General features: G+C 42.8%; 1 protein-coding gene and 1 long non-coding RNA gene across 3 annotated transcripts in view; one reads left to right on the top strand and one right to left on the bottom strand.

The window, feature by feature from the left end:
* Positions 1–16,237, bottom strand: part of SPAG6 (sperm associated antigen 6) — a 61,174-nt gene extending 44,937 nt beyond the window's left edge. The window contains exons 1-3 of one of the 2 annotated variants that reach the window (XM_059711086.1): positions 15,889–16,237; positions 15,706–15,801; positions 2,225–2,391 (exon numbers count right to left, since the gene is read on the bottom strand). In XM_059711086.1, coding sequence (XP_059567069.1) covers positions 2,225–2,391; positions 15,706–15,801; positions 15,889–15,913 — 288 coding nt within the window. In that variant the 5' untranslated portion in view covers positions 15,914–16,237. Of the gene's footprint in view, positions 1–2,224; positions 2,392–5,057; positions 5,110–15,705; positions 15,802–15,888 lie in introns of those variants that run through there. The other variant, XM_059711094.1, reaches the window with a different exon arrangement.
* Positions 16,238–16,382: 145 nt separating this feature from the next.
* On the top strand, positions 16,383–22,440 carry LOC132242188 (uncharacterized). The gene is made up of 3 exons (XR_009454547.1): positions 16,383–16,841; positions 21,617–21,746; positions 22,354–22,440. It is a non-coding gene; the product is annotated as an uncharacterized LOC132242188 (long non-coding RNA).
* The last annotated feature ends 1,309 nt before the right edge of the window (positions 22,441–23,749 follow it).

Here is a 23,749-nt window from a genome sequence, read left to right as displayed (position 1 = left end):
ACAGGGATGAAATAGATAAAGCGCAAAGTGAATTGAGCACTTACATAATGAAAGTTTAAAAAGACCAAAACCAACGTAATAACAACATTAATATAATAAAGATCAAAAGCTCTTAAATACTGAAGAAAAACATCCTGCAGCGTCATTTTAATTTTTTGATGTTCCCTGTTGCTTTCGTTCAGTACTAAACAAAAACAATGTAAGTCATATTACATTTAAAATGTTTTATTCTAAAACATAATTTTATAAAATATTTTCCTTCCTGCAAATTTATTTCCTACAAATTCATAAAATACTGAGATTTTAATGTATCTGCATTACACTGAAGGTATTTGTTTGACGTACGAGAACTCTTGGGTTGTTAGCATGTAAAACTAAACTGTCAACTGGCAAATTCATTTCCTTTGCTTGCCCTGAGTCTCTAAGGCTGGTAGGCCTTTCATAACCTCAAATCATCTTTCTGGTATCCTAAATTTAAAGGCAAAACATTCATGATACATTTTAACACTTTTTCTGGCAGCCCTGGCCAGTATGGCTTAGTTGGTTGGGTGTTGTCAGGTGCACCGAAAGGTTGCTGTTCGATTCCCAGTTGGTTGTGAGCTTGGTCCCCAGTAAGGGGTGTACACGAGGCAGCCAATCAATGTTTCACTGTCACATTGATGTTTCTCTCATGCTCTCCGTTCCCCCTCTCTAAAATATTTCCTGGAAAATAATCTAGTCAAACAATGGGATATGTTATTTATCCCTTTTTTAGAAATGCTTTTTAAAAAAGATAAATACAAATGACAATATTATGTGAATGCTTCATATTTACACTATTTTCTACATATAAACTTTATAAGGTTAAGAAATAAAAGTGAAACTTGATTTTCTTTATATAGCTACGAAAATTAAATGCTTAGGAAGTATTTAGCTGTGACACTCACTGTGGTTTTATGGTTCACATAATGACGCAGCAATGGTCTCCTAACTCTTCCTTTGAACAAAACCAAGTTAACCCCATATTTTAGATTCTGTTTCTGTTTCTTTACAGTGACTACTAAAAAGTGACTGGGTGTCATAGCACCTGTTTTGAAAGCATTCCAGTTACTTAGTCTAAAATATTAAGATGCAAAAAATTTATGAGAGAGAAAATATACCAAGTATATTTTTAATATTATAACTCAAAACCTGGTATATATTGATGATATAAGCCATTTGCTAGCCCTGGCTGGTGTGCTAAGTGGTTAGAGCTCCGGAGCAGGGGAGAGTAGCAGGCTCAGCTCTGGTCAGGGGCACGTACCTGTGTTGTAGGTTCAATCTCCGGTCCTGATCTGAGTATGTGTGGGAGGCAACCAATTGATGTCTCTTTCTCACATTGATGTTAGTCTCTCCCTCCTTCCTCTCTCTTTCTCCACTCCCTCCCTTCCACTGAGAATCAATGGAAAAAATATTCTCGGGTGAGGACTAACAAAACAAAACAAAAGAAGAAATATGCTACTTAGTAATGATGCTTTAATTTCATGTTTTTCTTTAGTTTCTTAAATGTAACATAAGTATTTGTTGTAAAGTCTAATTTTATGTCAGTAACCAAATAGTTACTAATTTATTTTAAAAATTAGACTAGAGTTTTAAAGTAGCTTTCTACAGATTGTTTTATAATTGTGTAAAAATAATGGTGATACATTACCTTAAGCTATTTTAACTTTTTATGTTGTGGAATTTTCAAATTCATAGACAATTCCTTGGGTTTTAATAGTCACTACTAACTACGGAGCCTTAAAAGGCCTGACATGCTTGCATACTTGGTAAAAAAGCTTTATCAAGCCTTCCAATAAATACATTCTCCTTTTTTTGGATGCTTATCTCCCATCTCTTTAAAGCAATTTCCGACAGTTGCCATTAACAAATTTCACCTGTATATAAAGATTTCTGTAAACAACTTTTTGTTTGCCTAAGGCTTTATATACCTAAGACTGATCCTATAATTTTAACACTCCCACACACAGAAATACTGCTTGATGTATAATTCCATTAAGTTTTAAAATCTATTTCTCTTTATATTAACAATAATGGGAAAAAAAACCTCAAGTAGAATGCTCTAACGATATTATGTTCAGTTCAAATAATTGAATGTAATGTGCATTAACATCTTATTAATTCTAATGCCTACAAGCTTGCAAATGTACCCAAAATATCAAATTTTTAAAGTAAAAAACATAACTTATTTTTTAAAAATTCTTACATTCTGTTCTGCCAATGAATAAACAAGCTGTGGGAGAATGTCGCCCTTGACAACTGCTTCCGCTAGGTCATCATTATAATTAGCCAGTCTCCCGAGAGCCAGCGCAGCAGTCTGCTGAATTGTTGGGACCACGTCCAGAAGAAGAGGCCTCAGCAAAGACATTACACCTGCGTGAAATGATGAAAGAACACAAATCAGCAAAACTTAAATTAAAAAGCAAACATACAATTTGCAATTTCGTCTTTGCCAATATGAAAACTAAGGGGCAGGGGGAAGCAAAAACAATTAGCCACTAAAAACTAATGGGATATTTAAAAGCATATAATTGGCCAAGACACAGAATATAACCTTTAATTATCAAAGAAGCAGCATAGTGTGGAAATAAGAATGACTGTGGGCTAGAGAGGATTTTAAATACCTGATTGGTAAATACTAGCTGTGACCTGACCTGACAGGCTGTCATGAGGAAGGAAAAGAAAGGTTGTGAAGGACATAGTACAGGCTGATTCGCCACCCCGCCTTACACCCCTTCCCCTCATCTTTACAAATCCTGTCTTTCAGGGCTCAGTTCAGATTATTTCCTCTCAATGAAGTCTTTCATTTGTGTGGTGTCTTTTTCCCCCCACTCAGGTTCCAAATGAACTTAGAGTTTATTACAGAAATTTTATCAGGGCCTACCTCAGGGCCAGGGGAGCAGGAGGGCCATTAGGCTAGGACCTCACATTCATGAATCATATTTCTGACATTATCTCCAAAAAATAAAATCCTTAATATAAGAAAGTATACCGTATTATCAGGTCTCACAATACTCATTTTAGGATTGAATACAGAGAAGGCATATCATCCTCACAATAATAATAAAAGTAGCTTATAGTTATGGAGCACTTGTATGCATGCATTGTTCTAAAGAGTTGTTTTCCATATTAATTCACTGACCTCTCATAACAAACCTAGGATGTAGGCCTTATTACTATGTCTACTTTACAGATGAGGACACCTAGCCTGAGAAAGTTTAAAAAATTGTCACACAACAAATAAGTGGTGGAGCAAGGTTAGAAATTCTGACATTTCTTTATTTATAATTGCTAAACAAATAATATGTGTTAAAATTGACGAGGTAGGGGAAGGGAGACAAATAATAATTGCATTTTGGTCATTTCATTGGATATACAACTCTTTATATTAACTTTACCTTACTAGAAAATATGTAAAATAGTCAATGGCTATTTGTGCTTTATGATGGTGTGTTAGTCTAAAGTTATGAGAAAGGCAAAGATGGAGCTCAAATTGGAACAAAGCGCCCCTTGACTTTCTGAACTTTATGTAATTTACAGCAAGTTATTCAACTGATGTTATTGCATCTTTTCCATGAAAACATATTCCAGTGATCTATAAAAGCATATGTTACCAGTATTCTTTAAAAATATTTTTATTGATTTCAGAGAGGAAGGCAGAGGGAGAGAAAGACAGAAATATCAATGATAAGAGAGAATCATAGATTGGTTGCCTCCTGCACGCCCCACTGGGGATTGAGCCTGCAACCCGGAATAGGACCATGATCTCCTGGTTCATAGGTCGATGCTCAAACACCGAGACACACCTGCTGGGGCACCAACATTCTTTTTTAATGTTACATCCAGAAACATTTGAAATAGAATAAAAGGAAAACATTTACTGGTACAATAACATTTAGGATTAGACTAAAGTAAAATAAATAGTATTACCAAATAACATAAACAGAGAGTAATGATGCTTATTTCAGAGACATTTGATGATGTGACCTGTGGCTTTTCATAGTCTCCCACTCCATTTAGTGATCATTTAATGCCTAAGTTGCTTGGTTAGACCATCTTATCCAAGGCCACAGTTGCAAGTTTAAAACCTGCACAGGCTGGTTAACTTTGCAGGCACAAAGCACTCCTGCTCATGCCTAGGTCATAGCTCCTGTTAAACAATTCAACATGCCTATGCTCGCAAGTGTTGCTTATAATATTATCTATACTTTTTTCTTAGAGATAATTTCTGAAATATCTCTCAACAAAAAGCTTAAAGCACAGAATAAGGTATTAGAATTATTACCAAGTGTTAATATGGGTTCTTCCTAGAAAGTTGGGTTTAAAACAATTTGTCAATCTCTTCTTTGTATTTTGCTCTATTCATTTTTTCCTTAATTGTGGTAAAATACACATAACATAAAAATCACCACTTAAGCCAATTTTAGTGTACAATTCAGTGGTACTAAGTACATTTCCAATGACGTGTAATCATCACCACCATCTAGAAGCTGTTAAACTGTTTTCTACAGAAGCTGCACCATTTTACATTCCCACCAGCAAAGTGCAAAGGTTCGGATTTCTCCACATCTTCACCACCACTTATTATCCCTGTTGTTTTAACTTCATAAGCATCCAATAGGTGTGAAGTGGTATGTCACTGTGGTTTTGACTTACATTTCCCTAGCACTAATGATGGTGAATGTCTTTTCAGGTGCTTGTTTACATCACCTTTGTTGAAATGTCTCTTAAGTCCTTTGCCCACTTTGTTGAATATAACTCGACATTGTTGATAATAAATATGTACCATTTAAAAAACAAAAGCTAAATTTGTTAACATATATTTAAAGTTTCATACTAAATACATTAATAAGGCAAAAAAATACAAAGTATAAGTATTCTTAGACTTTGTTATAATTATAGGTTTGTCCTAAAAATACAGATAATGATGCAAGAGACAGGGGTAGAGGTGGGGGTGGGAGGGGAGGAAGTTTGAGGGAAGGGGAGGAGAGGAGAGAGGAAAAGAAGTAAATATGACATACAAATAAATTTTTCCTTACCTGCTTGTCCATTAGGAATCCATAGTAATTGATCCTTGGTGAGCGAATGCATGAAAATTTAGAGTCCATCAATTACAGAAGTCTGAATAGTTGCTATAATATCTGATATACAAGGTCTCTAGGGAGCAGCTAATGACCTCATTGGGAGTCTACACTGAAGGAGCCAACATGATCTATCTAATACTAATATTAAAAATAATTCATATATTATACTCTAATATTTATAATAAAACAATTTAGTATACTCTATATTAAACTGATAAAACAGTGTGAAACTATTTTTGAAATTTAACTTATAGGATAAATCTTTACAATCCTCCCCCTCCCCCAACTTTATAGCTTTGAGCTCCTTTTCTATTTTTCTTGTTCCAGTGCCATGCTGGAGACATTGCTGCTAACACCTACACTGCAATCCAGTTAAGCCCCAAACAGAAACGACCTTGCTGATCCTGCCCTCAATCATTCACTCAAAAAACAGATCAGCGTTTACCAAGTGGCAAGGAGTAGAACTACACACGAGTGAAGGCAGCTTCTACTCTCAAGAGGCTAATAATCAAGTTGAGATTATAAAATAGCCTCAAAATAACCACAGCTCTTTCCTTTAATTCCCTTCAGTGCAACACAGGCCTAATTACTTTGATTGTGCATGCCTACTACATATATAAATTAGGAAGGAAATGTCAAACATTTCCAAAGACAAAAAAATTACCCATTCATTCTCATATTACATGTAATTTATATACATATTACATCAATCTTCTGTTTATAAAGATATTTAACACCTCCACTTTGTTTATTTAAAAACAAGTGTCTATAAACAGCCTTTAGGCCATTTAAGTCATAGTAAAGATTTGTAGTTGCTTCTTATCTTTTTGTTTTTCAGTTTTATTTATTTTTATTGTGGTAAAATATACATAACAAAATTTATTATTTTAACCATTTTTAGACGTACAATTCAGTGGCATTAAGTAGAGTCACTATGTTGCGTAACCATCACCCACTATCATTTCCAGAATTTTCTCATCATTGCTAACAGATACTCTATACAAATGAAACACCAACTCCCCATTTCTCCATACCCCCAGTCCCTGGTAATCTCTATTTTATTTTCCATCTCTTTGAATTTTTCTACTGTAGATATCTCATATAAATGGAATTATATACTATTTGTCCTTTTGTTTCCTGGCTTATTTCATACTTAGCATGTTTTCAAGGTTCATCTATTGTAGCATGTATCAGAATCTCATTACCTTTGTAAGATGAATAATATTCTATTGTATGTATAAACAACATATTGTTTGTCCACTCATCTGTTGATGGACATTTAAGCTGTTTCCACCTTTAGGTTATTGTAAATAATGCTTCTATGAGCATTGGTGTACACGTATCCATCTGAGTCCCAGGTTTCAATTCCTTTAGTGTACCCATATACCTTAAAGTGGAATTTTGGGCCCTGGCAATGTGGCTCAGTTGGTTGGGCATCATCTCCTACATTGAAAGGTTGTCCATTTGATTCTTGATCAGGGCACATGCCTGGCTTGTGGGCTCCACCCCTTGTCGGGGCATGTACAGAAGGTAACAGATCGATGTTTCTCTCACATCGATGTTTCTCTCTCTCTCTCTCTCTCTCTTTTTCTCTCTCTCTCTCTCTCTCCCTCTCTTTCTCTCCCTTTCTTTCTCTAAGCATGCCCTTGGGTAAGGATTAAAAAAAAACCCTGTGGTTCATAATACACAATGGAATACTACTCAGCCATAAAAAAGAATGACATCTGACCTTTTGTGACAGCATGAATAGACCTAGAAGGTATTGTGCTAAGTGAAATAAATCAGCTAGAGAAAGACAAATACCATATGATTTCACTCATATATGGAATCTAAAGAACAAAATAAACAAACAAAATAGAAATAGAGGAGAGAGTGCCAATTGACAGAAGAAAGGGAGGTTGGGGTGGATGGGTGAAAAAGGTGAAGGAATTAAGAAGTACAAATTGGTAGTTATAGAATAGTCACAGAGATGTAAATTAGGGAAGATAGTCACTAATATTGTAATAACTATTTACGGAGCTGGGTAGGTACTTTAAATATTGGGGGAACCAATCTGTAAAGTACACGATTTTCTAATCACTATGCCGTACATCTGAAACTAATCTATGAAAATAGAAGCATAATATGCTAATTAGATTGGGCAGCCGAACGACCTTCTGGACGTCCTTCTGGATGATCTTCCAGACAATCTTCCGGACGAAGCTGGGGCTGCAAGGGCCAAGACAAGCTGCCGCGGCTGGGAGGACTGAGCCCCTTGCATGAATTTCGTGCATCAGGCTTCTGGTATAGAATAATGTTGAATGTAAATTGTAATTAAAATAAAAGAAATACCTATTCAGAATAGACAAGGTATTAAAAGCACAATTGTCTTTAACCTCAAAGAACTTGTAAAGGGGCTTTGAGAGATAATCAAATGCAACACATTATGATATATGCAACGAAATAAGTAGAGCGTGCTCTGCAAACATGGTAGAGCATCTAGCCCAGGCTTTGAAGAACACAGGAAAGGCAATCGAGGAGCAGTGGCATCTAAGTTGAGATCTGAAGGCTTTTGGGGGCAGATTGCCTACTAAAGAATTGGAAGGATTAGTGAGGTAAATGGATTGGAGAGTATTCCAACCAGAAGAAACTATATAAATGAAGCTCAAAACCAAAAACAGTTTGATATACTGACAAAACTGAGAGTGCAGTATCACCACAGTACAAGAGGGGAGAGAGAATGTTGGAGAAAGAAGGCTAATTAACAGAAACCAAAATCCTGAAGGGTCCAATAAACTATTTTAAGTATTTTGAATTGTATCTGAACATTAGTGTCAGTGCAGTGATAGGATCAAACTTGTACTTTCTAAAGAAGGATCACTCTGATTAGACTGGGAAGAAAGGGGGGAAATAGACAAGATTGGGGGCAGGAGACCACTGAGGAAGCTGTTGTAGGAACCTACACCGGATGTGCAGATAGCCTGGAGAACAGCAATGGCAAAAGGGAGAGAAAAGTGAATGGCCTAAGGAGGTATTTAGGAGAGAAACTGATTAGTGTGAAGAAGATGGAGGAATCGGTGATACTTCCAGGTTTCTGGCTTGGACAGGATGCAGGATTGTGGCTGACTGTTGAAGACGCCATGAGAAATTCAGACCAGTCTGAAATGTCAAGTGGGAGGGTGATGGGGCAAGAGATAAAGCTGGAGAGCTTGGTTGGGCCAGATCAAATTTGGCTATAGGTCAAATTAAGATTTTGTTACATTAGTCTTTTTAAAAAATTTGTTTTTATTGATTTTTAGAGAGAGAGGATGGGAGAAGTATAGAAAGATAAAACTTTGACTGCCTTCTGCATGCCCCATACTGGGGACTGAGCCAGCAGCATGGGCATGTGCCCTGGCTGGGAATCAAACTGGTGACCTCTTGGTTCCTGGGTCAATGCTCAACCATAGAGTCACACCAGCTGGGCTTGTAATGTTACTCTAAGTGAAATGGGAAGCCATGGAGAGCTTTATTGTTTACACTACTTACTTTCAGTGAAATAAATAAAAATGAAGACTGAATAATTCCCAGGTCCACCATGTATGGCTGTGTACTGCACAAATCCAGGCGATGCCACTCACATTGATCGTGATATAAATGGTACACCCAAAGTCATGCAAAGCACAGCAGCCATCCTTGATGTAGCATCTTATGTGGTTCTCTAGTTTTATGTGAGTAAATGTCTTATCTCCATAGTAAAATAATAAGCATCTCTAGAGCCAAGCTTGTTTTATACTTTTCTGTTTCTCAAATTACCTAGCATAGTTCTGAATATACAACTAGCTCCAATTGAAAAACTTGTAGTCTTGGCTCTAAAAACCACCACTCACTTTGATTTTACTACTGTAAGCACTACCTGTTCTATCACAGAGTAACTCCAGCTATACTTAACAACTTTAGCAGATTTAAAATCTTTATTTCTATAATGAGATATTGCATTTATATGATTATACTTTTTACTGAAGCAAGTGTCATGACACTAATGGATTTTACAACGCATTTTCCTTCACTGGTCATTTTTTACTTGAAAATACTTAAGTGTCCTCCCTTGTATTTTTTACAGTAAGAATTTTTAGGACCTGGTTTGGTTTCTCCCAGCCTCTATGATTATATACCTCTGGCCACTATTCCTGTATTTGATTAAAAATCATAAATTTTAGTATCACATGTCTGTTTTGTTTTCTGTGAAATACTTTTACACTGTCATAGCTATCAAGTCAATTATGATTTTAGATGTTATATCCCTTATAACACAAAGTCTTATAATTTATTTAAAGGGTCAGAATGAATCACAAAACACATGTATAGTTTTTAAAATTATGATAAAAATAATCTATTTTCTTCTTTTACAATTATTCTCCTTGTAGTTAATATTATAGTTAGCATCTTCTCAATTTTGTTTGGTGATTCACTGTTAACTCAGTTGTTTATAAGAGAAGGGCTACCACACCTGATACATCATTTTCGAGTGGCAAGAGGTGACAGGAAGATGAAACTGAGACCACTGACTCTCTGAACAAGCTAGCAACTCTCCTAAGAGGCAAGGAAGCACAGCATGCATTCACTGACTTATTTAACATATACTTAAATAGCATTTACCCTTTAGTAATGAAACAGGCCTATAGCCAGGTTTATTAGAATGCATACCAAAGAGTATAATCTGCTGAAGTGTTATTATTCTACCATTAACATCATTGTGGCTGTCTTCCAAGCTTACTGTATTAAACTGATGCAACTGTCTGACTCTAGACTAGGTCACAGCCATCACCATCTGGATATGTGGAATTTTAACTGAGTGAGCATGTAGAGTATACAAGTATGGCAGGTTCAATTTACATGTACTTTAGATTAAATGATTGGAACTTGCATGTTTATAATTACATAAAGAAATATAAAAATGAACTGACTATATTTTCAAATGAGCATGTAAGTTCAACACATCTAAACATTTAATGAGCATGTAAGGTCTATACATCTAAGCTAAAATCACTTTCCTGGGCTCCAGAGCCCTATATACCCAAATTGCTCACCATGGTCACTGGCACATAGATATCCCAGACACACCACAAACTCAATGCTGTTATAGTGAAATCACCATTTCCTCCGCCTTCTGTATCCTCTTTCTCCTCAACGAATGGCGCTAACCTAAGCAGCCAGAAGCCTTGGAGTCATCTTCAACTCCTCTCTCTTCTTACCTGCCCCTGCTCCCTTCTGCTAAGTCACAAGTCCTGCATATCTCTTATCCAGCCAGACTGGTACAGCAAAAATGGATACCTGGTCTCCCTGATCCCGTTTCAATCCCCTCCATCTGTTCTCCACACGACTGTGAAAATCACCTTTGTAAAACACAAAATAGATCCCAATGTTCCTCTAATTAAAACTCTTCAATGGCTTCCTATCAATTTCATGATACGCATATGGAAATGGTTTTCACATAATTTTGAATACATGATATGTATTTATTTAAATAGATTATTATAAAAGTGAAAAAACAAAACCCTCCGAAGTATGCAAAAATTATGTCCAAGTCAGGAATAAAATGCAGTCATGTCTTAGGCTACCAATATGAATTCACATGACTGAAAAAAAAACTTGATCAGAATATATAATTGATGCACACATATACTGGCTCATTAAAGAGCATTTTAATTTTGTTATTATTTTTAAAAAATATATTTTTATTTATTTCAGAGAGGAAGGGAGAGGGAGAGAGTTAGAAACACCAATGATGAGAGAAAATCATTGATTGGCTGCCTCCTGTCTGCTCCCTACTGGGGAATGAGCCTGCAACCTAGGCATGTACCCTGACCGGTAATTAAACTGTGAACTCCTAGTTCATAGGTGGATGCTCAACCACTGAGTCACCATGGCTGGGCTCAGAAGCATTTTTAAATCCAGGTGATTTTTTAAAAAATAATAAACTGTTTGGCCTTGGCTGATGTTGCTCAGTAAATAGAGTGTTGGCCCACCCACCGAAGGGTTGCAGGTTGGATCCCCCATCCCGGTCTGGGTGCCTGTGGAATGTGTCTCTTTCACATCAGTGTTTTTTTCTCTCTCTCTTTGTCTATCTTTCTTCCTTCCACTGTCCCTAAAAATCAATGGAAAAATATCCTTGGATGAGGATTAACAAAACAAACAATAAAATAATAAACAATTTGAATGTTTAACTTAATTGACTATTAAGAAAAATTTTCTTAACAAAGCTTACAGGTTATTTTTTAAATTAAAAGAATACATATACTGGAATAATCATTTGGTGTCTCAATTAAAAATAACTAAAAAAGTGCTTACATTGAATCCAGATAACATGAAATATGTTAAAATAAGTTTCATAGGAAAAGAAAAATCTTAGTATTCCATCAAGACATTATTAAAGTGCAGATAACTTTAAGACATTGTTATGTTCCTTTTGTATTCCATTCCTTCATAAGTGAAAATAGGTGGCTGTTTAAAATGTCAAATAGCCCTGGCTGGGTAGCTCAGTTGGTTAGTGTTGTTTCCATAGGCAAGGTTGCAGGGTCCATCCTTGGTCAGGGCACATACAAGAATTAACCAATGAATGCATAAATAAGTGGAACAACAAATCAGTGTTTCTCTCTCTCCCTCTTTTTCTAAATTTAAAATATAATTAAAAATTAAATGTCATATCTAAGTCACTTATACTTTGGTGATCATTTAGCCTGTTTGGATTGATTACATCCCCTAATATATTCTACATTGTACACTTTGGGGAAGAGAAAGCCTGCCACTATTATACTAAACCATGATATTGTGTATTTTAAGTATTACATATACTTCCATATTTCTGTGTCAAATTTTAATGTAATGTCAATCATCTTCCCTGTTTTAAAAACATTTTAGTTTAGCAGTATATTGTCCAAAAATTAAATATTTGTAAATAGTAAGTGTCCATTAACAAAGGGCATTGAGTAGGACTGAGAGAGGAAAAAAACACCTAAAATATAAGTGCATTTTAAAAATGTATTATGCTCTAATACACTTTATTTAGTCAGTATATATGAAACATTGTATGTCTAGCACTGTTTTGAGTAAGTACTTTGAGGAGTATACATGCATGCATAAAAGCGCACACACACACACAGAAGAAAGTAAATTAATCCACACGAAACAACTGTAGAACAAAAGATTATCAATTTTGAAATAATGAAATTTAAAAAGTGAAAAAAAGTTTAGTGCAAGTTGCCCAGGGTTAGGGACAAGAGGGAGGTGGGTGTGGTTATAAAAGGGCAGCACAGGGAGGCATCCTTGGGTGATGAGAGTCAATATCTTGACTATTGTGATGGATACACACAGGATAAAACTGCATAGCACACACACAAACACACTCAAATCAGTCCAAGTCAAACTGGGAGAACCTGAATTAAATTAATGAATTACCCATGTCAAATCCTGGTTGTGATATCATTCCACAGTTTTCAGGTATACAGGATCTTGTACTATTTCTTAGAACTACATGTGAATCTACAATTATCTACACTAATAAAAGACAAAGATACTAATTGACCATACTTTTGCTATGTCCAAGCCACACCCACCAGCCAATCAGAGCGACTATATGCAAATTAACCCAACCAAGATGGCGGCTGACAGCCACGGAGCTGGAGCAAGCAGGAGGCTTGGTTGTCCCGGCAATGGAGAAAGCCAAGCTTCCCACCTGCCCTGGCCAGCTGTGGCCTCTGCAAAAGGCAACAATGTTTCAATTATAGAAGCTAAATAAATCCTGGATACCAGCTTTCAGCCAGTCTCCACTGGGAGCTTGGGTGGCTGGGGGCTGTGGCCAGTCTGCAAACAGCCATCAGTCCCTCAGCCGGGCTGGCCAGGGACCCCAGTGGGGACCCCTACCCTGAAGGGGCTGTGGCCAGCCTGAAAAGAGCCATCAGTCCCTCACCCAGACTGGCCAGGCACCCCAGCGGGGACCCCCACCCTGAAGGGGTTGTGGTCAGTCTGAAAACGGCCCTCAGCCCCTCACCCAAGCTGGCCACACCCTCATGGGGTAAGGATCCCTGCTGGGGGGCTTGGTCAGCCTACAAACAGCCATCAGCCCCTCACCCAGGCTGGCCAGGCACCCCAGCGGGGACCCCAACCCTGAAGAGGCTGTGTCCAGCCTGCAAACAGCCATCAGCCACTCACCCAGGCTGGCCAGGCTCCTCAGCAGGGACCCCCACCCTGAAGGGGTTGTGGCCAGTCTGAAAACGGCCCTCAGCCCCTCACCCAGGCTGGCCAGGCACCCCAGTGCGACCCCTACCCTGTTCCGGGACACACTTCAGGGCAAACCAGCTGGCCCCCACCCATGCACCAGGCCTCTATCCTATATAATAAAAGAGTAATATGCAAATTGACCCTAACAGCAGAGCAACTGGAAATCACTGGTCACTATGACACACACTGACCACCAGGGGTCAGATGTTCAATGCAGGAGCTGCCCCCTGGTAGTCAGTGTGCTCCCACAGGGGGAGCTCTGCTCAGTCACAAGCCAGGCTGATGGCTGCCAGTACAGCGGTGGTGGTGGGAGCCTCTCCTGCCTCCTCAGCAGCGCTAAGGATGTCCAACTGCAGCTAGGCCTGCTCCCCGCTGGTAAGTGGACATCTCCTGAGGGCTCACAAGCTGCCAGAGGGATGTCTGACTGCCAGTTTAGGCCCAATCCCCCAGGGAGCGGGCCTAAGCCAGGAGGTGGTCATCCCCTGAGGGGTCCCAGACTGTGAGAGGGCACAGGCCGGGCTGAGGGACACTCCAGAGTGCACAGATTTTTGTGCACCAGGCCTCTAGTCTATACTAATAAAAGGGTAATATGCTAATTAGACCAGGAGACCTTCTGGGAGACCGTCCGGATGTCCTTCCGGACAAAGCCATGGTGGCGGGGCCAAGGCAGAGGCAGTTTGGGAGATCAAGCCAGGAGGGGTGGGGCAGTTGAGGGTGATCAGGTTGGCAGAGGGACCAGGTGGGGTGAGCTGGCCGGTGGGGGGAGTTGGAGGCAATCAGGCTGGCAGGGGGGGTGCAGTTGGGGGTGATCAGGCTGGCAGGGGTGTAGTTGGGGGTGAGCAGGCCAGAAGGGGGGAGCAGTTAGGGATGATCAGGCAGGCAGGCAGGTGAGTGGTTAGGAGCCAGCAGTCCCGGATTGTGAGAGGGATCCTAGATTGGAGAGGGTGCAGGACAGGCTGAGGGGCACCCCTCCCCCCCGCAATGCATGAATATCATGGACCAGGGCACTAGTCCCTAAATAAAAAGTTTTAAAGACTGTTATAAAATGCACTTTCTCCATTCTTAATACACCTCCTGACCCTAAATAAAAACATAGAAGGAATAAACACCAAAATCCCTCCCAAGGACACTATAGGGTACCATCTAGGTCAGCCGTGGGCAAACTACGGCCCGCGGGCCGGATCCGGCCCGTTTGAAATGAATAAAACTAAAAAAAAAAAAAAAAAAAGACCGTATCCTTTTATGTAATGATGTTTACTTTGAATTTATATTAGTTCACACAAACACTCCATCCATGCTTTTGTTCTGGCCCTCTGGTCCAGTTTAAGAACCCATTGTGGCCCTCGAGTCAAAAAGTTTGCCCACCCCTGATCTAGGTGCTGTAGTAATTCTCCTAAAAAATAACCCAGAGTAAATATTATGTCTAAACATTCTTATCCTTAATTTTAATGTTCTTAATTTTCTTTGAATTCCATGTTAATTTAAGTGAGTTTTAAAGATCATATCCTACAAATTGAAGGCTTCTCATGACACAGTAGTGATAAGATGCTATCGTACTTTGAGTTCAGATGGTGGTGGCATCATGCTTAATGAGAGAAGGGAAGGGAAGGGAGAGGAAAGCCACCATTATCTCCTTGTTACTAGATAAGAAGCAAATCACACACCCACACACTCTTCCCCTCTATAGTCTGCATGAGTTGGGCTGAGGGGTGGAATGAGAATATTATAAGGGTTTCTCAAAACTAGATCTTTACCGACTTTGAATCTCCTGGAAAATACTCAAGCATATCAAGCTCTCTCACTAATGCAAAATGAGAACTAATGGAATTCCTTTGATGTGAAGTTGAAGGTGATCAAGGCAGGGTGACAGGCATTCACACCCTGATAGTAACACGGGCGTGACTAGGGCAGATTCCCATTCACATAAAATGACTTCCAGGCAGGTAGTTCGTTTGGCTTTGACTTTCCAGCTGACACTTGCCTGGTGGCAGTACAGATGGGAATAGGGCCCCTCTCACACCAAACTGTAAGCTTCCCCAGCTCAGCCTCACCCCCAAAGGCCCGCGAAAGAGACTGAATGCTTCTACCACCTTCGCAGTGAACTGGAGGAATTTCTCCAGCCCCCATCCTTTTGCCCAAAACTCAGCGCTAGGGGTAGGGGTGGGATAGGAGGCAGGGGGAAGGAGAGGGTGGGGGCGGGGAACGCAGCTAGGAGAGCCCAGTGACACAGGCAGTGACTGGCCTGGGATACAGGTGATGGGCGAGGCAGGGCTGAGGACCGGGGCAGACTAATGACTGAAGGCGCAGGGCACCAGGCGACACTGCCCCAGGGGTGCGGGCCAAGCGGGTTCAGGTGAGGGCTCACCTGCGTTCTGCAGGGTCTCGATGTTCTGGGGTCTGGTCGCCAGCTCTGCCACCATCTGCACGAACTGGGTCCGGGCTTTCTGGTACTGCTCGAACACTGCGGGGAGAGACATGGTGGAGCGAGCTGCTCAGTCATGCCCTGGCTCCCGCCAACTACTGTGGGGGCAGCCGCCCCAGCCCCTACCTTGCAGCACCTGCCTCTGACTCATGGTGCCTGAAGCTCTCCGCTGGTCACAGCTCTGGGCGACCTGGCTCCTCTGCCCGGGGCCTGCGAGCCCCAGGAGCGGACAGCGGACGGGGGACTGGGACAGCGCCTCTTCGGCCTGGGGACGGAGGCCAGTCCTCTCTGTGTACCCCGGTCTCCCGAGCAACCGATCAGAACAGCTTCAACTGTCAGGCCCTGGATTGACGTCACGGGGGCGGGGCCCCGCGCCCCCAAGAATGGCCAGTCCGGGGAGAACTTCACCTGCAGGGGCGCCCGGACGCGCCAATGCGCGCACCCGCTGCAGGAGTCTGCACCGTGGAGTGTCACTATGCTGCTGGGTAGGGCGTCCGGGCCTAGAGTGGGCACTCCCCCGCGGCTGTTCTCCTTGCCCGCCCTGGGAGGCCAGGAGCGGCGCTGCACCCCAGTCTTCTCTCTGCGCAGCAGCGGGTGGGAGGCGTGCCCGCCTCTCTCAGTCGCATCTGGTGCAGCTCCCGCAGGAGGATGTGGCCCTGGCACTTCGCCAGCGAAGCCACCCAGGGCCAGCGCGGGCGGCACAGGAGCGGGTGCACTGGTGCCGCCCACCCCGCTTGCTGCTGCCCGCGCTCCTCTGCCCCGCGCCCCGCCTCTGCGAAGCCCCCCGCCGGGCTCTTGCTGTCGGGAAGGCCGAGTGGAGTCGTGTCTGGAGCTGGCCTTCGACCGCCCGCTCCATGTGCAGCTGCGTGTGCCCATCTGCGTCCTCTCCACAGGCTCAGGCCAGTGGTGCCGAAGCTGAGCGCCGCCTTGCCCCGCACCGCATCCGGGCGCGCTGGTGCCTGCGCCTGCCCAGGGCTCCCCAGCGAAGGCGCGGGGCGGCCAGGGGGCGAGCGTCAGTACCAGAGCCCACAGCAGGGCAGGGCGGGGCCCTTGGAGCGCGTGGACAAGCTCCGGCCGAGGTGCCTGCGCCATCTGCGGGGGTCGCGGGCAGGCGGGTGGAGCGTGGACGTGCTGGGGGCTTAATTGGTTGCGCCAAAGGCTAGGGAGGGAGGGGCGGGGAGTGCACCGCGGCCGAGAGCGCGCTCCTGCAGTCCCCAGCGGGATAACTGGGGGGGGGGGGGGGGTGATGGCGGCCGCAGGAGAGGGGGCGTGGACAAGCTCCCCGAGGAGGTGCAGGCGCCAACAGTGCAAGGAGGGTTCGGAATGGGCGGGGTCCCATTGACAGGCTGGGGCCACAGGTGCTAGTCTTGGCGCCAAGACTAGGGTGATTGGGGCGGCCAGGGAGCGCACAGCATGCAGTGAGCGCGCGGGTTTTCTCCAGAGGGCGCCAAAGGGGGATGAGGGGTGGGGGGCGGTGGGGAGGGAGCCAGCAGAATGGCACCGGCTGAGCTGGAGTTGGGTCCCCAGGCTGACTAGGGCGGTTGATTTCCCTTTGGGGAGAAGACAGTCAGTCACTCTGTGTGCTTGATTGGTTGAGAACCTCTGACACACCAAAAATTCATTGGAATTGATTAGAATTTAAATGACTGGGGTTAGAAATGAGGCTTTAAACATGTACTAGAGGCGGGGTGCACAAATTTATGCATTAGTGGGGTCCCTTGGCACGGCCTGCGGGATTGGCTGAAACCAGCTCTCTGACATCCCACAGGGGTCCCGGATTGCAATGAAGACACAGGCCAGTCTGAGGGACCCCACCAGTGCACAAAGGGGGCAAGGGAGGGGGGAGGGAGGTTGGTCAGCTGGGGAGGGACTGGCCCATCTTGCTCAGTCCCTATCTGCCATACCCCAGCAGCAAGCTAACCTACCAGTCGGAGTGTCTGCCCCCTAGTGGTCAGTGCACATCATAGCCAGTGGTTGAGCGGCCTTAGCATATCATTAGCATATTATGCTTTGATTGGTTGAATGTGGACTGGACACTTAGGCTATTAGGCTTTATTATATATGATTTTATTTTGGGTGCTCTATACATTTCATAAGAATAGGCTTCATCTTCAAGGCATGTCCATGTCTTCCAAGACCCTCCAGGAGCTTGAGCAGGGAGATAGTGGACGTCCCTCTCATATGAGCAGCCATTACAGCATCCCTCTCATATGAATAGTCATTAATACAACACATCTGGAAACTACAGCTGGTTTTTCCTTGTTACTGAAATTGACTTCTATAGCTTTCTATTGTCCTCTTCCCCTGGAGGTTTCCTTTTTATTTTCTTCTGTTGCTCATGAAGGCTAGCCAAGGTTTTGTGCAACTCAAAGTCTCAGATTCTAAAGTTGGGGACATCCTAGGACATTGTGCTCAAAAAAATGGAAGGGATAAGCAGACACATTTTCTTGTTGGCATTAAGATTCCCTGAGAGGACACATGATGCAGTGTTCAGGTAATGTTTTATTGAGTTGTACGCTTGAAATGTGTATGGTTAGGCAAAGCAATGTCACCCCAGTAAATTAAAAAACTCTCTGGAAGGACACCAAGGGAAATAGAAACACAGCCTGACTGTGAAATCAAAGCTTCATTTAAAAAACAAATAAGCTCAGTTGGCTGGGATTATTACTCCCTTATTCAAAGCAGCTTTGGGCCCTGCTGCTGTGGTTGAGTGTGAACCAGGAGGTCACTGTTGAATTCACCGGCAGGACACATGTCAAGGTTGTGGGCTCCATCCCCAGGAGGGGGCATGCAGGAGGCAGCCAATCAATAATTCTCTCTCATTATTGATGTTTCTATCGCTCTCTGTCCTTCTCCCTTCCTCTCTGAAATCAATATAAACATATATAAATATATATAAATATACATATATATTTATATTTTAAAGCAACTTTGGGACTATACTAAACAAACACAAAATTGGAGGAGGGTTATGAAATGTGAACATGTCTGTGCTGTGCAGGAAATTTTCCACTTGGTCACTTCATAAAGAAAAACAGAGAAAGATGAAAGAATATATATATATATATATTTCTCAGTGTTGATATAATGCATAAGAATTAATGGAGGAACTTATTAAAATTGCAAATTCCTGCATTCCTTCAAGCCTAGAGATTCTGCTTCAGCAGTTCCTGTATGAAATATTCCAGGTGCTTCTAACATGGGTGGTCCCAGGAGGAAATTCTGACAATCACCGACGATTGTGTCTGAGCTACCAAAGTGAAGACAAGATGTAGTCCGGGGACTTCAGTCCTCTCTTGCCAACTAATTAACAAAAAGGACTCTCACACACATTTCTTGTTATTGCCTGCAGTGCCGCCCCTCTATTAAAAGCAGCTTTGGGCTGGCTGGTGTGGCTCAGTGGTTGAGTGTGAACCAGGAGGTCACTGTGTTATCAGGGGCCTGCATAGTAGCAGGCTCTAAGAAAAACGAAAGTACCGATTGTCGTTAGTGCTGTGTAGCGTTATATAGGGTTAGCTCTAAACTATAACTGAACCGTTAGATTATTCTTTTTGAAATTAATCAGCTTTCTGTTCTCTCTGCCCATTTAAAATTATTTGGAGAATAAAAAGTTTACACATCCCCTCTAATACCAGAATGTATGAGGTTTGGAAAATTCAGGAAGACAACTGAATTTATTCACTAGTCTTTTGAATATTAGGGCCTCCTCTTTCACTGGTTCATTCGCATTCTTTCCCCGCCCCCCCGTCCCCCAGCCCCCGCCCCCCAGCCCTCCACCTTAGTCAGACCTCAATCCCTCACGGCAAATCCTACCATCCCCCAGGGCAGCCAGGTGAGACTCTCGGCCACTCCAGGCACCCACATGGCTTAGGCCACTGTGGAGTTTGCCTGTCTTGTCCTGTAAATAAACCTAGGTCACCCAAGGGAAAGCAGAGCAGCTCACCCTTCTGCCTGCATCTCCTGTCCTCTCCATCTGGCGTCTCTTCCCCTCTGCTCCTTCTCCCTGTAAGTCAGGAAGACAGTCTTCACCAGGACCGGACCATGCCGCACCTTCATCTTGGTCCTCCAGGCTCCAGAACCGAGAAATAAATGTCTGTTTGTAAGCACCAGTCCATGGTATTTTGCTATGGCAGCTGGAATAAAAAGTGAGGGAGCAGTCTTTACAGCGCACTATGAGGTCAGCTGACTCTCATTTAAAGAAAAAACACACAGCAAACAACTATATTTACGAGCTACTTGCTCTCCACTGCCTAAGATGAACTAACTAACTAATGTTAGTATGTAACCTGCTAAGTAAGTTACTTTTTTTTCGGGACCGCAAAGCAAAGGCGATTTTCTAGTCTCAGCAACCTGGCTGCAAGTTAGGCAGCCGAGATTTCTAGCTTCACCTAAGCTGCCATCGCCCTCTGCTGGAGAAGTTTACGACTGCTGCTTTAAGTGTTGAGAACAAGAAATAATTGACCCTGGTCATTTTAACTTAACAAATGTTTGAGCCACTAACTTTTCTTTGAACTTGCGATTGCCTAAAAAGCCTGAGTTTATATTGATTTATAGAACCAATTTATTTCTCATATAGTACCCTAAAATTTTAGACATTATTTGATAATGTAAATATTCCTCATCCTTCTCTATAAGCACAGAATTAATTTATGAAGCAGTATCAAAGCTTAATGATAGAAACAACAGCAGCAGATCCTAGAGTGCTCTTTTGAAAATTTTGATTACTTAAAAATCATAGAAAATTTGGGAAAAAATATAGAAATGTGGAAGTAGAAATAAAAATTATGTGCAGTCCCATTTCAGGAAAAAAAAAAACTTTTTACATTTTGGAATGTTTTCTTCCCAGTGCTTTTTCTAGGAACATAAAGGGTTTTTTTAAAAAAATTTTATTGTTTGTGTTGCCTAGTTGTTACATGCTATAGGTAGAAATTTGTGTCCTGTATTTTTTTTCTCTCCAAACATAGTAATCATCTTCCTACGTCCTCATGAATGAACACCTTTTGTCACTGTGAGGAACATGTGGGTGTGTCACCCAGACCCCCTTTTCTGGGGGGGACTCGGTGCCCCAGCTGCTGCTGCCCCTCAGGGATCGCCTCAGCGGCAGGGAGCCCCTTGGACCAGGCTATGGCCCTCCCAGCACAGCCCACATCCAGGGCCTGGCGGGGCAGGCAGCTGGCCCAGCCACTTCGTCGCCCAGTAGGAAGAACTCTGTGGGCCCTGTCGGCTCTGGAGCTCCGCAGCGGGTCATCAGAGGCTGGCCTTCTGCCTCTGGCCAGTCCTGCCTCCCCTCTTATCTTCCATGGCGTTCACTGGAGGCTGTTTCCTGAATACATCCCGAATTCACAAAATCCCCTCTCACCATCTGCCTCCTATAGAGCACAGCCTGTGTGCCTGTGACTTCTAATTTTTTGAATATAGTATATGTACACGCGTTTTAAAAAAATTTGAACTGTACAAGAGGGTTTTCAGTGCAAAAGTAAGTCTCCCTCTAACCCTGACCCCATCGCCCGTTGTTCTCCCCAGAGGCAAACACTGTTATCCATTCTGAGGGTATCTTAACAGGACCGGGTTGTACACATACAAACATGGATGCTGTGGTGGTTAATTTTATGTGTCCACTTGCCTGGATCACAGGATGCTCACATAGCTGGTTAAACATTATTTCCTAAGGGTGTGTTTCCAGAAGAGATTAGCATTGAATCAGTGAAATGGTAAAGTGGGTGGCCCGCTCCAATGTGTGTGGGCCTCATCCAATCTGTTAAGGGCCCGTCTAGAACAAAACGCTGGAGGGAGGGAGGATCCGCTCATTCTCTGCCCGACTGTATGAACTGGACCCTTGATCTTCTGCCCTCAGTGCTCCTGGTTCCCAGGCCTCCACTCCTGGACTGGAGTCAACACCATCGGGTCTCCGGCTCTCGCCTGGGAACTGCACCACTGGCTCTCCTGGGTATCCAGCCTGCAAGTGACTCAGCCTCCATAACTGCGTGAGCGATTCCTTATAACAAAGCTCTTTCTATATCCATCCATCCATCCATCCATCCATCCATCCATCCATCCATCCACCCAACTACCCTATTAGTTCTGGTTTTCTGGAGAACCCTAATACAGATCCATGTACTTAAAATTTTTATTTTGAAATAATTCTATATTTGCAAAAGAGTTGCAAAAATAATACAGAGCTCCCTTAGCTCCTCCACGCAGCTTCCTCTGTTAACATCTTGTACCACCATAGTCACCACAACTAAGGAATGAACAGTGGTATAATACTGGGAATCAAACTACAAATGTAATTCAGATCTCGCCAGTTTTCCATTGCTGTCGTGTTTCTGACAGTGTGGGGCCCACTCTGCATGGAGCATATCACTTTTAGTGGCTTCATGATACTCTTTCCAGCAAATGTTCTAGAATTACCACAGTTTGTTGGACTCAAAGTAATTCTGCTTTTTAAAAATGCTAATACAAATAATATACTGTTTCACAGTTTCATTGTTTTTATAACATTTGTTCTCAATTTCTGGTTCTTTTTTGAGGGCATGAGGGATGGCCATTTTTTAAGGATGTTGATTCACGTACCACATTTGCCTCCTACAGAGCTGCCTGTTCACCCCAGGAACACATCCCTGCACTTTCCCACCACCTCTTGTCAGCAGTGATGACCTTTGATGCGACCTAAATAGGTACGTGCTGTCCAGTTCCCTTCTTCTAGCTTCTTAGGACAATTTCCACAAGTTCAGTCACATCGATGCAAGTCTGTTGCGTTCCAACCTATCTCTGAGACACATCCCTCAGGAGGCCTCCATTCTCCTGTCTGGGCTGGATACTCTCCTGCCTCCTGCCCAGCTGTCACCCTGGGACTGCCTTCTGCTGCCATTTTTAGGGCTCCCTCTGCCCCGCTCTTGAGCTGGTATCTTGGCTCAAGTTCCCCCAGAAAGCAGAACCTGAGCCCCAGGCTTGCATGCAAGTAGTTTGTTTCTGAAAGTGATCCCAGGGAGCAGGAGTAGGAACAGGAAACACGAGGGAAAGGTATACATGTGTGTTGCTGGGAGATAAGAGAAAGTGTGCGTATTGGCCTCTGCCCAGGCTGCTGGCGCAGAGCTCCCGAGACCCTTGTCATGTCCTCAGTGATGAGCGCATCAGGAGAATCTGTTCTAATATTTCTGGGTGAAAATACCAAGGGGTTTAAATTCTAATAAGGTCACTCTGGGATTCACTTCAAAATAGCCTGGGGTAGGAAGGGGGCAGATAACACAAGATTGGCCAGTATGATTGGTAAGTCATTCATTGTCAATTGTTAAAGCTGAGTAATGTGAACATGGTAGTTTATCACACACTCTCCATGTTTGAAATTGTTCACAGTAAAAACCCTTTAAAAGGTGCTCCTCCGGGCTAGAGTCCTGTATCTGGCGGTAGGAAGGATGAGGGCACATGCAAGCCGGCATTGATGCTAATGAATGACAGAGGCTCCAGATGTGTCCAGGGACATGACTGTGCTAGGGCAGTGCATTTGACAGGCAAAGAAAACAGTCCATTAAGAAAAATGGACGCCTTCTTCCAACACCTGCTGGTTCCAGACTTTCCAAGGCACACGTGCCATTCATGGTGCAAACGTGTTGTGTTTAAGAAATGTCCTAGTGATGATTTCACCCAGTTCTCCACAATTTATTTAAAAAAGAAACAGAGAGAATCAAGCCTGAACTGTGTCCTAAAGGAGTGGAGAGGCACAAGGCCAGAAGATGAGCCATCCATTAAAGGCTGGCCATTGTCTAAATTCTCTGTGCATGCCCGAGCCGCTGCCAGTGCAGGAGGCGTATTTAAGTAGGATTATCTGAGCTATTTGCTGCTGCAAAGATGGATGGTTTCTGAGTGGAACCTCTTCTCCTCACAGTGACCAGGCATGGTATTGAGTAAAATAATGGTCACGAGAACATCACCAAACCTGTAATAAGAAGCTGTTGACAGAAAAATTGCTCTAATATTCATCAAAAAG

The sequence above is a fragment of the Myotis daubentonii genome, chromosome 1 (assembly GCF_963259705.1).
Source record: "Myotis daubentonii chromosome 1, mMyoDau2.1, whole genome shotgun sequence".
NCBI classification, from domain to species: Eukaryota; Metazoa; Chordata; class Mammalia; order Chiroptera; family Vespertilionidae; genus Myotis; species Myotis daubentonii.
Note: the sequence above shows the minus strand (reverse complement) of the source record. Positions and strands in the feature narration are given on the sequence as shown.